Below are 13,965 nucleotides of genomic sequence, written 5' to 3' on the forward strand. Positions count from 1 at the left end.
AAAACACTCTTAAAAATATGAATTATTTGAGTCAAACAAAGTCTATGGCAGATGACCTCCCCCGTAATTTGGAGTTTTCTGGAAAATGGATTTCTGGATTATCGATTCCACACTGGTACTTACCACCTTAAAAAAAGTAAATACAAAATAAATAAATTAAATCAACAGATCTTGAGAGCATGATGTTTAAATTATAAAATATTTGATTATGAGATAACTGCAAGTGGAGTGATGCTAAGTCAGCTCTTCTAATAACATAACATAATATTTCCACTGCTGTTTAACTGGAAAAAAGGGAGGGAGAAATGAATATTTTATTGAAATTAGATGAGAACCCATTCAGGGCTGAAGCTGTACATTCTAGTATTTCATTGCTGTCCCCCTTCTAAGGGTTAATGGCAGCAGTTCAAAACTTGAGTCACGTGTCAGATATGTAGTCACATCGGAATAGATAATTCTGGGAACATGAAAGGAAGCGGCGTTCTTAATTGCTGTAATTTGCAAAAACAGTTGGGAGCAGCGCTCAGCGTGACAGTTTTAACGGAGGGTTTTTAGGGTTAACGATCGTCGGGGGAGAAATTATAAGCTGGTCTGCGGGAGATTTGTTTTTTTTCTTTTTTTGATGAATAATTTTCACCTTATTTACCAAATCAAAATACCTTTAACATATCTCGGCTCTTACTCTAGTTTTTTTTTTTCCACAGCCATACTCCTTTAAGATGATGTAATAGCTATTTCCCTGGATGGTTTCTTCCCTGCACTGCTTAAACAACAGCCTCTCTGAACAGCTCTGGGAACTGTAGATCCACCCAGCTTATAGGAGCCGGAGCAGGCTCAGCATCAGAGCAGGAAGGCTCCTAGAGCTGGAGACAAGCTACTGCAGGTTGTTCTGCTCTCTGCTCCTCTCTCTCATTCTCCCAGCCTGCTTGGAACTATGCTACCCTTTCTGTTTTTTCTCTGGACTTGGCAAAGCCTATGCACATCTTGCTTCTAGCAGGCTGGTTGCTGATATTCTGAGTTTTGTGCAAAGCATTTAGAAGCCAGCATCCCATCTGTAGCAAGAGATCTCTTTAGTTTTCTGCTCTCCCATCAAGCATGCCCTATTCCGAGCTTGCCTTTGCTTGCTGACTGATATACCCAAGACTTCTACACTGGAACTGCTTAACCGGAACCGTTCAACTTTCCTAGACTTCACAGCCCTCAACTGAACTCCATTCTTTCTACAAAATTGGATTTCCTTTCCTATATAATTGGATTATGCAGCTCAGGTATAGTTGGAATTCTTTAATAAACACACAGCTACTCAGATGTGCTCGTTATTAAGAATGGCTGCTTTACTGCATACGTATTACTTATTAATTCATGATTAAGCTGCACCATTCTGCATTATATTTCACCGTTCAATGTAACTTAAAAAAATGCAGCTCTAATGTCAAAGTAATTGCATGTCCTAAATGAGCCCCTTCATGCATACTGGCAATAACTCATTGGCTGCCTGTGCTTTCTCTTAACTTTATGTTTTTTTTTCTCCATCAGATAATAGTTTGCTATACTTGTGTGCTGTGTGACCTTGCTTCAATAGTGCCTCCGTGGTAGTGTGCGATGCTACACTTGAAGCTATTTAGCAAGTGATTGCTCAAGTGGAATCAGTCTTCAAAGGAAAAAAAAGAGCATCGTGCTTGTGTACCACTGACTTCATGAATACAAAGCCCAAGAGGGGAAGAAAACATTTGGACCTCTGTCATCCTTGCTCCTCTTTTTTATTCCTGTTTTAATACTTTCATGAAAGCTTTGCAGTCTGTCGTATTTATCTAAAAGCACAATGGCTCTGAGTGGTAACTGTAGAACTTACGCTCCACCCAGAGACCAAGGGACTATTCTGCAGTCGTTCCCTGAGGTGGTAGAGCTGAATGTTGGTGGACAGGTTTATTTTACACGCCATGCCACCTTGACAAGTATACCGCATTCCCTGCTGTGGAAAATGTTCACTTCTAAACGGGATTCTGTCAACGATTTGGCCAAGGATGCCAAGGGCCGCTTCTTTATTGACCGAGATGGCTTTCTTTTCCGTTATGTTCTCGATTATCTCAGGGACAGACAGGTAGTCTTGCCGGACCACTTCCCGGAAAGAGGACGATTGAAAAGGGAAGCTGAGTACTTCCAGCTTCCAGATTTGGTAAAGCTTTTAATACCTGAAGAAGTCAAGCAGAGCCCAGATGATTACTGCCACAGCGATTATGAGGAAGCCTCCCAAGGAAGTGAAACCCGAATATGCCCTTCTGCATCACTAATGCCTTCAGACAGGAAGTGGGGCTTTGTCACAGTAGGGTACAGAGGATCATGCACCATGGGGAGGGAAAGCCAAGCGGATGCAAAGTTTCGAAGAGTTCCAAGAATTTTGGTCTGTGGGAGAATCTCCCTTGCCAAAGAGGTTTTTGGGGATACTTTAAATGAAAGCAGGGACCCAGACAGAGCTCCAGAAAAGTACACCTCCAGGTTTTATCTAAAATTCAAGCATCTAGAAAGAGCCTTTGACATGCTATCAGAGTCTGGATTCCTCATGGTGGCCTGCAATTCCTCAGTGACAGCTTCATTTGTTAATCAATACACCGACGACAAGATCTGGTCCAGTTACACCGAATATGTTTTCTACAGTAAGTACATCTTTGCATGTTTGATTTACAGCCGAGATTTGTGATATGATTTACGATGGATGACACTAACTTCCCCACTGTAGTAGCTGCAGATCAAAAGGTTTATCAGAGAGAAACCAATAAAAGGGGATTGTTTAATATGTAAAATTAAATTGCAAGGTCTCACTACATTAGTTATTCAAGCTCGGAGCTGTTGCATGTAATCACAAAATGTATTTTTCATATCGAAACTAATTCTGTGCTGTAGGAGAAGAATCTCAATATAATTCCCACACTGTGCTTTTGGCAGTGCTACTAATGCCAGTGAGAAGCTATTATGGCTAGATGGCACCAGAGACCAAGATATTGGCAGTCAGCATGTTAAGATTTTAAAGCAACAGGATGTTATTTTGACACTGCAGCTATGCATTTACTGTTAAAAGAAGGGATGAGCCTAAACTGGATTAAAGGAGGATTTAAATTCTTTGATTTGCATTTTTTATCAACATCTGCATCCACTGGGAGGGTGGTTAGAAAATTGCAGTGCTTGCATAGTCACTGCTTTGAACTGATACGTTATTTTAACAGTGATAGTAAAAAAGAATGATGTAGCCTGATTATATGTAATGGAGTGCTATAGCTAATGAATGTGTATAAGACCACTGCAAACAGGGTAACATAGGAATATAATAATATTATGATTTGTATTACTTTTGGGCAATTAAATCTGGAGAACAGAGCTCAGTGTATGTAAAACAAGCCTACAGACAGGATTAAAACTAAATTCATAGCAAGGGTGCTGTAAGGTCAAGGCTGGTGTTGCATAAAATTGTGTAGCTCTGGTCAGTATTTTAATTTACATATTTATAGGAGGGGAATAAGAAGCAGGGACATTATAGTAATGCTTGAGTCAATTTAATACATTTTCTGTGGGGCTGCTTCATATTTGCATGATGCTTTGCCTGTACTGGTGGTAAAGATCAGCATATATTTGGTTCAGAAAAGTAACTATATACTGTGTATATCTGTGTTCTCTCTTTCAGTTTAGATGTTTTTCAGTATAGCTGTCATGTGCACAGGACAGTATGTGACAGTTATAAAGAGCAAATCTCACAATGAGCCATCTCATTTTGGCACAGTGACCTGCCCAGGGTCAGAAACTGCAGGCACCCTGTGATGTAACCAGTATCACCCTTTTTAATACAGTGACAGTAGCGCAGCCAGTATTCTGCCGCCTGTGACTGTCTTTGTATCTGCTGATTGATGATTGGGCGTTTCTAGCTAAACTGACATCAATCTCATCAGAGCATTTAGGAGGGTCCAAAGGGTAAATCTGCAATTTGTATGAGAAGTGAACGATTGTGTGTATGAGGTTGTACAGGCTAATCTGTAATCATAAATAGTGATGGGCGAATTCGCGAAACTGCCAGGAAAATTCGCAGGCGAAAAAAAAACTGACGCCGGCATCAAAAATGAGATGCCAGCACCATTTCGCAAATTTTTCTGCGAATCGAAACGGGACAAATTCGCCAATCACTAATCATAAAGAATAAAAATGTATGCAGTCCTCCTAAACATTAAGAAACATGCATTAATTACTTACCAGTAATTATTGTTACAGAAAGACACATTAGTAAGAAAATGGCTTAATCAACTGAGCAGCATGTAGTACAGGTATGGGATCGGTTATCTGGTAACCAGATAAGTTTCCGGATTATGGGAAGGCCGTCTCCCATTGACTCCATTATAATCAAATAATTTAAATCTTTAAAAATTATTTCCTTTTTTCTCTGTAATAATAAAACAGTACCTTGTACTTGATCCTGACTACGATATAATTAATCCTTATTGGAAACAAAACCAGCCTATTGGGGTAAGTTCATTTTTAAACGATTTTTAGGAGATCCAAATCACAAAAAGATCCCTTATCTGGAAACCCCCAGGCCCCAAGCATTCCGGATAACAGGTTCAATACCTGGACAAATGTTGCAGAAACTGTACATGCAGCAGATATCAGTGGCTTAGTGACTGAACAGGACAAACACTTTTTTTCTTTTACCTATTCCTTAATATACATTGTGCTGTAAACACTTTCCTAGGCCAGTGCATTTTGGGGTGCTTCTGTTTCAGTGTGAAAGTGATGTGCACCCACTGAGACACTGTGCTGCAACAATTTGTAGAGAACTGATACACATATGGAAAGCCACAAACACAAAGATTATGTCATTTAGCTCAGCTTTGCCAATCAATAAGGTACCTTGTTCACATATTTACAGAATTAACTCATTTGAATGGGCTTCTTTACCTTATGGTAATTTGCCTTTAATATATTACTCATGGCACAGGGTCTGTAATATGTGTTCTGCTAGGTTATATATCAGATAAATAAATGTCATAAAACAACATACTACATTTCTCCAAAATATAGAACACCTAAATGCTCATCTAAATACATTATGAACAGGCAGCTCCCAGCCTTACTCAACTGCCTATATATAATCAAATGATTACCATACATTGGCAAACACCATTGACTGTATATATATATATAAAGTGACTGGCTTATTTACATTTTCCTGAGCATTTCATATTTTCACTTCATTGTTTTAGACACCACATTTATTTTTACATTACGGGGGGAGAAAGGATTTTAGCATTCTGGAACAGAGACAGGCTGTACATTGCATATATTTAAAGCTATTCACAAAAGAATGGTATATACACTAATTTGGAGCAATTTCAGTTGTTGTCACCCAATCCAGAATGGCAGCTCCACCCCATCATTACCACTAAAAGACTTGTGATGCTTCCCGGTGGTATGACTATATCCAGCCTGCTTTTAAGTAAGCATTCATCAGTGTTATTCCTGTCTTTCCACCAAGCTGTTAAGTCTAGTTAGCATGGAGCTGTGAGCACTTTGACAGGAGGAGCAGAGAGCATGTTTCTTTCTCATACTGGACAGCCAGGAGACCAGTGAAAATGATAGCACATTATGTCTTGGCAAGTCAGGGTGTATACTGAATATATAAGTGGCAGAGAGAGAACAGAGGGATAAGAGATGAGGTGAAAAGAACAAGGAGGAGGAGGAAGATCGAGAAGGAAAGAGACTAAGGGGCAGAGACATGAAGAGTATGGGTGGGGATAGATAGTTTGGAGAATGAGGCAGAAGCAAAGCTTATCTGCAGTGTCTAGTTATTATTAGTTAAGTGGTTATTAAAGGGGTTGTTCACCTTCAAACAACTAGTTCTTTTTAGATAGATCACCAGAAATAACAACCTTTTCCAATTACTTTCTATTTTCTATGTGTGACCGTTTTTCTAATATTGAAGGGTAAAGTGTCATTTTTCATCTTTCAAAGCAGCTTTGGGGGGGTCGCCGACCCTGTAAACTGTTCTATTCAATTGATACATTTAGTTGATACATGTCTTATCTTTGTCCCTGCTGAGCAGAATCCCTGCGTTTCATTACAGGCAGCTGTTAGAATTGATACAATAGTTGCTAATGCTCCAGAGATGCTGCTGAGAAATCAACTAAATGTTGCAAAATTGTAACAGTTTAGAGTCTGCACCGGAATTATTTAGCTCAAACTCAAACTCAAACACCAGAGACAGGAACATTAAACTTTAAACTTAGATTTTGAACAGTAAAGTAATTGAAAAAAGTCTTTATTTCTTGGGAATAATATAAAAACAACAAAAAAAAGTGTTTAGAAGGCGAACAACCCATATTTGTGCATTCCATCCATGCATTAGCTGATACAGGTTCTAAATTGATTTGATAATAGGACGAGCATTAATTATGTTGTCTTAATGTAGGAATTTGAGGAGCTAAACAAGAAAATGATTTTCTACGATAAGTAAAGTCCAGTGGCATTGATTGGCTACTGGAAACCCTCCAGATTTTTTAATTGCTGCTGTCCCATCTTTAATAATGTAAACCATTTAGAGGCCTTTAACAGCTTATGGACAGCAGTAGAGTGGACACTGGCTGTGAGATTTTGCAGCTTGGAGCATTAGCTAGAAAAAGACAATTGTTAAAATCTCTACTATGGTTGTACATATTCTAAGTACAGCGTCCTGGGGCCCTTCACTCGGGGTGCCTGTGGTTCATGCTTTGCCATCTCTTATATAAAACAGCCCAGAATGTTAATCATAATGTTTTAAATTCATGCATTTCTTTTTCATGCATATAATACAGTTTGGCATTTGTTTTTTTTTCTTTCACATTTTCAGTGATCTAATTTAGTATTAATATCTTTATGACTAAGGTATAGAATGTTACTGGATAACAGTTGTTCTTTGTTTAAATAATGTCAATAACTATTTAATTGTCTAATATTTCTCTTGAATTACTTTTCAAAGGAAAGTTTTTTCTCAGTTGCTTCCCAGTGTACTTCTCCTAGAATAATTGATTTTGTAGTTCTTGCATATGTAGGTGTTTTGCACCAGTGAGTCTATAGAGACCCTGTACAGTCTCTGGGGGTTCTACTGCACCAATGGCACTCATTTAATCTGTGCTAAATGTTAAATGTGATGCTCCATTCTCATGCCTTAAAGGAGATCTAAACTCGCTGTACCAAAAAAGCCCCCTTAACTGCCTGGCATAGGCCCCTCTACGTCCCTGCACTGGGAATTAGTAAAAAAAAAACCCTTGAAAGAAAATCTGACCCTAAAATGCAGCGGAGCTGCTTCAAATTCTTTTGGGACTCATTGATTCCTGACCTGGCCCAACTGAGCAAGCTCCTGCAGGCTTCGTGTTGGTGTTCGAGTCCCGAAAGAATATGAACAGGGGCACTCCACCAATGAGGCGAGTTGAGGCACTCGCCTCAGGCAGCAGCGCCCCCCTGTTTTCCAGGGGCAGCAAAAATGGCTCTCCTGGCAACTAAGAGCCAAATTTCCGCTTTTCAACCCGGAAATTTGGCTCTTCTAGTGCAGAGAGTACAATCGCATTCTATGCACTAGCGTTGTGGACCACCACCGACCCCTCCGGTGCAACCTGGACTGCCCCCGACCCCCTCGGGCACTACAGAGGTGAGTGCCGTGGAGAGGGGTGGGGGCAGCAAAAGGAAGGTCGCCTCAGGCAGCAAAATTACCAGGATCGCCCCTGAATATGAAGCTATGGAACATGATGCCTTGGAGCTCCATTGGGCTGTATTGCATTTTAGAGTCAGATAAGGCAGTTAAAGGGCTATCCTTCTCTGTGTTAGCTCTTGGTCATTGACTGTGGATAATATAATCATATGATTACAACAGGGTGGCAATATGAAGCTATAGTATATCAAGAATCAAAGCTAAGAAGGGAAGAGGGTTTGGAAAGGGCCTTAGGTAGTCGCTCTATTGAGTAATCAGTTGACTGGTAAGGATGTTAATAACCAAAACATCTTGGAATGGTACAAATGATGATGATGATATTTTCTATATTATAGAATAAATAAGCATTAAATAGCATCTGACCTGATTTTTAAAGGGTAACCATGGACCAAATCTAACCGCTACCCTCAATGTAGTTCTAAAAACATCAAAGTGCAAAAAATTTATAGATGCATATATAGCTGAATGTATAGTGAGAAAAAAAAGATTTATGATTCAAAATCTAATGTAAGAGACCACAGAATGTAATTGGCGGTAATGACTGAATTGTTTTATATAGCATTATTAATTAAGCATCACACCGCTATGTACATAATGAAGAAAGGGCGATCATTTGTGCTAATGACCAAATCTAATAATTACAGCCATTGTTGTTCTAAGAACATCCAGATTCAATATTCCTTAAAAGGAACCCCAATTCTGTTCTACAGTACAGTTTTCATTATAGAGCATTGGGATGTGCACTTACTGTAAAAATTCATTCTAAGCTGCAGACAAGGCTGCAACAAGCTCATGATATAAAAAAAATAAAATAGGCTATTAGTATATCTCTTAAGACTCGGTGTGTGCGGCGGCAGCAAAAAGGTTAACAAGGAAGGCTCCCCGGAGTGTTGTGCTCAGCAGTTCACATTTATGCTTTTAAACAACTAAACATAGAAGTGTGTTCTTAAGTCCTTAGATACCATGTAACATAAAATTAAATGTGACGGTGAAACTATATTTATGATTCGAAACGTGCTTACTATTTTTACTGTGTCATTTGCTGCAATTGCCTGTAATTTATTTTTCAATTAAATCTAAATCTGCCACACCTATTTAGCCAAGGCCCGCCATTTCTTTCCATGTTGTCAGCAATATATACACCATATGTATTGGAAAGGTGGTAGACTGTGTTATAATGTTTTAAAGATGAACCATGAACATTTAATGGAAAATAGATCTTGTTCTGGACTGGATGACATATGTTCCTTACAAAAAAATGAACAGTTTGGGACTTTTCATATATTTTCGTATGTGCTTTATGTTATGTGAGTGAGTAGCTGCCATATCTTTTGCATTTGTTGAACCATAGCCAAAAAATGGCTATAAATATCAGAGCAACGGCATTCTTTGTGGGCGGGATGATGTTATTGTTTTACTGGAAGAGAACCATTTTCAACTGTAATCAGTTTCTCTACTACATTCTATCTTGCACATTCACACTGCACAGTCTAACTTGCTATACAGCATACCCCTACATTCTATATTTATCTAGCTCTAAGAATTGTCCACAGAACATGTTCACTGTCCTGTCCCTCACATTCTTACCATTTTCTCCTAGAGCTACTATGCCAGCTACTGACTACTGTATTGGCTCAGGTGCTCCTAGCACATTGTCATCTATGACTGCTGCGGAATACTTTTTGGACTCTACACCTTGAGGTAGATTCACTCACTGCCGAATTTTCGACAGTGTCAGCTTCGCACAACTCGCATCACTTCGCCAGTAGCAAATGCGCTACGACTACGCCAATTCACTAATTTGCAAAGTTTTGTCCTGGGCACTAAACGCTGGTGACTTTTCGCTAGTGTTACTTCAGCAGGGCAAGCATTTCATAGCGAAGATGGCCGGCGTTCGCTTAGGTCATACGCCGGGTAATTTAAAGGGATACTGTAATGGGAACATTTTTTTTATTCAAAATGAATCAGTCAATAGTGCTGCTCCAGCAGAATTCTGCACTGAAACCCATTTCTCAAAAGAGCAAACAGATTTTTTTTAATTCAATTTTGAAATCTGACATGGGGCTAGACATTTTGTCAATTTCCCAGCTGCCCCTGGTCATGTGACTTGTGCCTGCACTTTAGGAGAGAAATGCTTTCTGGCAGGCTGCTGTTTTTCCTTCTCAATGTAACTGAATGTGTCTCAGTGGGACATGGGTTTTCACTATTGAGCGCTGTTCTTAGATCTATCAGGCAGCTGTTATCTTGTGTTAGGGAGCTGTTATCTGGTTACCTTCCCACTGTTCTTTTGTTTGGCTGCTGTGGGGGGGGGGGGGGGAGGGAGGGGGGTAATATCACTCCAAATTGAAGTACAGCAGAGATAGAGTGATTGAAGTTTATCAGAGCACAAGTCACATGACTTGGGGCAGCTGGGAAATTGACAATATGTCTAGCCCCATGTCAGATTTCAAAATTGAATATAAAAAAATCTGTTTGCTCTTTTGAGAAATGGATTTCAGTGCAGAATTCTGCTGGAGTAGCACTTTTAACTGATTCATTTAAAGTTGTATGGAGGTCTTTATTATCAATGTTGGTTTTATTAAAAATGTCCAGGGAACCTTGATAAAAACAAGAGAATTTATATAATGCCCTACACATGAACCTACTGTAAAAGGAATGTTCCATATGTTAGGAAATGGAGAAACTGGAGAAAACTGGTTGCCCAAAAAAAGTTTGTTAGGACTTTTGCAGGTAATCCCGATTAAAAAAAAGTCACCAGCACTTCGCCTGGTCTGAGGTGGCGAAGTCAAATCTGGCAAAAGAGGTAACTTTTAGTAAAATCTGAATTTTAGTGAATTTGCAGAGTAACGACCTTTCGCCAGAGTGAAAAAGTTGCCTGGCGATAGAGTGCAAATGAATGCTAGCGACAGACTTTTTCGCTAGCGAAATTGACAATTTGCAATTGGTTTTCATTTTTTATTAGTTGTGCTTTTTAAGTTATTTCGCTTTTTATTCAGCAGCCCTCCAGTTTACAATTTCAGCAATCTGAAATGACCCTAGCAACCATGCATTGATTTAAATAAGAGACTGCAATATGAATAGGGCAGGGTATGAATAAACAGATGAGTATTAAAAAGTAACAATAAGGGAGTTAATTATCAAAGGTCGAGATTGTGAGGTTTTTCCTACCTCAGATGAACTCACAACTTGAATGTTTGAATGTTTGCTTATGTATGAAAAAAAGCCGAATATAAAAAAAAAAGAATTTCTTGATTGATCAAGTTATTATAGTACAAAGTATAGACAAAGTACATCAAGTTCAACCACTCCAAATAAAAACCCAGCATCCATACACACACCCCTCCATACACTCACATAAATTATATATACGCATATCTATACTAATTATAGATTTTTATCTGCAAAAAAAAACATTTTGAGCAAAAACCACCGAAGGCAGAAAACACCTTCAAATAGTTCAAGGGACCTTTGCCATTGATGTCAACAGGTTTTAGCTGGAGTTTTTTCACATTTGGGCTTCTAGCAGCTTCGGGGCATAAATCTAGAAAAAGAGTTTATTTCATCCCCAATAAATTGAGTTTTTAGTGAAACTACCCTTGAAAAAAATCTTTTTCGGGGAAAAACACAATGCAACCTTTAATAAATAACCCACTAAATGTGTAGCCTTGCAGAGCGTGTTTTTTTTTAGATTTACCACTACGAAAGCTGGAAAGGATCAGAAGAAGAAGGCAAATAATTTAAAACTATTAAAAAAGATCATTGAAAAGTTGCTTAGAATAGTCCATTCAATAACAAACGAAAAACTTTTTCCTTTAAGTTAACTTTTAGTATTTTATGAGCCATTTCTTATTGCACTGAGCCCTATTATCCAAGTGGCTTGCTGTGTTAAAGTATAATAAAAATAATAATAAAACAATTATTGAATGTTTGCCGCTAGCGATGGGCGAATTTATTCGCCAGGCGTGAATTCGCAGTGAATTCCTGCGATTCGTCTCCAGCGAATAAATTCGCGAAACCGCTGCGAAAATTCGCCAGCATCAATCAAAAAAAAATGGACGCCAGCATCCATTTTTTTGGACGCATTATTTTTGGACGGCATTTTTGCCAGGGTAAAAAAAACAGACAATGGCATCAAAAATTAGATGCCGGCACTGTTTTGCGAATTTTGCGTGAAATTCGTGAATTTTTCAGCAAAGCGAAACGCGCCAAATTCACCCATCACTATTTGCCGCAGCTGACCAATGCTTGTCGGGGTAAAATTCTCAAAAACTCCAATACCAAAAGGACTGTAAAATTCTGACTCAATAGAGGGAAGCAATCATCGAATGTCTGTTTTTTTGGGTTATATTTTGTGATAGAAAATAAAATATTTTGCACACTCAAAATATGTTGTATAAATAAAATGGTAAAAAACAAATCCATTCTCATGCTCAAGTTCTAACATCACAAAATGTGTAAAACACTAAAAGATAGATTTTCCTTGTCCTTTAAAAAGGCCTTTTATCAATCACTGTCATTGTTAAAGTGGGGTCCATCAACAGCAGGAGCCGAAAATGAGCACACCAAAGTGGCAAATGTGTTTATTAACTAGTGTTTGGTAAATATTGTATCATCATCATCATCATCAATATTAATGTATTTTAGCACCAGCAAGTTACACATCCCTTGAAATGTAATTGTCTAATACAATGCAAAAATAAATCTTTTTGTCTTTGTTCTGCATGTTGTTTTTTTTTTTTTTTTAAAACAAACTAAAAGTCCCATCTACTATGTGCCGCCACATTGTTCAGTGAATGTTACGGCTTATAGGTTTATTTGATTTAAATCTGTCGAAAGTCAAATTACTATGGTCTAATGGTATCCTCTAGATAAAGAAAACATTGCCTAAGGCTAAGGCCACACTAGGCGATAGCGCCGCGATTTGACTCGCGGTGACTTTTAAGCCGCAATCGCTGGGGAAACTTTTGCGCTGGCGTCTATGGGGAATCGCCAGCGTAAAAACACACGCGGCAATCTTTTTTCTATTGTCGCTCGAAATCGCCTAGCGAGGCAATTTCGAGCGACAGTAGAGAAAAGATCGCCGTGTGTGTTTTTACGCTGGCGATTGTTCGCGATTCCCCATAGACGCCAGCGCAAAAGTTTCCCCAACGATTGCGGCTTAAAAGTCGCGGCGAAAAGTCGCCGCGAGTCAAATCGCGAAGATAGCAAGAAAGATTTCCCAGTGACTGCAGGCAAACTGGATCCTTTCATCTACCAGTGTGACCCTGAGGGTGGGATGTCAGTGTTGTCCATAATGATCACCTTTAAGTTTCAAGGACATAGACCTGCATGACCCTTAGAGCACTGGAGGGGCTGTGTCCATACAATGATGTGTGCCTTTAAAGAACAACTATATGCCCACAGCTTAGGAAAACAAACTTAAATCAAACCAGTCTGAGCCCCTTGATGTATACAAACCCATACATGGCTATTAATGTTTTTCTTTCCTATGTATTATAATAACTGTATTTAACTTGCTGGATTGCTGTGGGAGATGGCTTTGCTATTTAGATGCTGGTCTTTCTCTGTTACACAATGAAGCATATTTATTAAAGAGCTACAAGGGCAACTGTCTTGTTGAATTGTGTATTCATCCTTTTCTCCCGTTTGTGGGAAATGGAATCTTGACCGGAGTAGTGATGACTGCTGTAACAACATAGGTTCAATATATGTGGTTAGGAACAGCAGCAAGCACATATTTTTAGACATATTTTTAATATAGCTGCAAATAGTTGTTATTACATTGATAACTTGTCAATAATATGTATCTGCTTTTACTATACAAACATTTAGGGGCAGATTTATCCAGGGTCGAATTGAAAATTAGAATTTTTGAATTAGAATTTCAAGTTTATTTTAGTGTAATTCGACTAGGGAATAGTCCAAATTCGATTTAAGTTTTAAAAAACAACAACAAAATTCGAAATTTATCATGTACTCTCCCTTTTAGAATTCAAATTCGACTATTCACTAAAACCTGTCTAAATGGTGTTTTGGCCTATGGGGGACCTCCTACAATCAATTTGGAGTAGTTTAGTGGACTTTTGAAAATCTATTTTTTTAAAAACTTGAATTGAATTTGATCGAATTCGATTCAAGTTTGCAGGTCGATCCTGTTCACCAGAATTATTTTTCTAAATACATTTTGATTGGTTGTTTTTTTCGAATTTTGCGTTTATGGGAGTTTATGGACGTTTATGGGA

General features: G+C 38.6%; 1 protein-coding gene across 1 annotated transcript in view; it reads left to right on the forward strand.

The window, feature by feature from the left end:
* Positions 1–447: 447 nt before the first annotated feature.
* The window catches only part of LOC108710931 (BTB/POZ domain-containing protein KCTD16), a 168,249-nt gene continuing 154,731 nt past the window's right edge, over positions 448–13,965 (forward strand). Inside the window, exons 1-2 of the mRNA XM_018252140.2 lie at positions 448–1,268; positions 1,537–2,654. Coding sequence (XP_018107629.2) covers positions 1,823–2,654 — 832 coding nt within the window. The 5' untranslated portion in view covers positions 448–1,268; positions 1,537–1,822. The remainder of the gene's footprint in view (positions 1,269–1,536; positions 2,655–13,965) is intronic.

The sequence above is a fragment of the Xenopus laevis genome, chromosome 3L (assembly GCF_017654675.1).
Source record: "Xenopus laevis strain J_2021 chromosome 3L, Xenopus_laevis_v10.1, whole genome shotgun sequence".
Lineage (NCBI taxonomy): Eukaryota > Metazoa > Chordata > Amphibia > Anura > Pipidae > Xenopus > Xenopus laevis.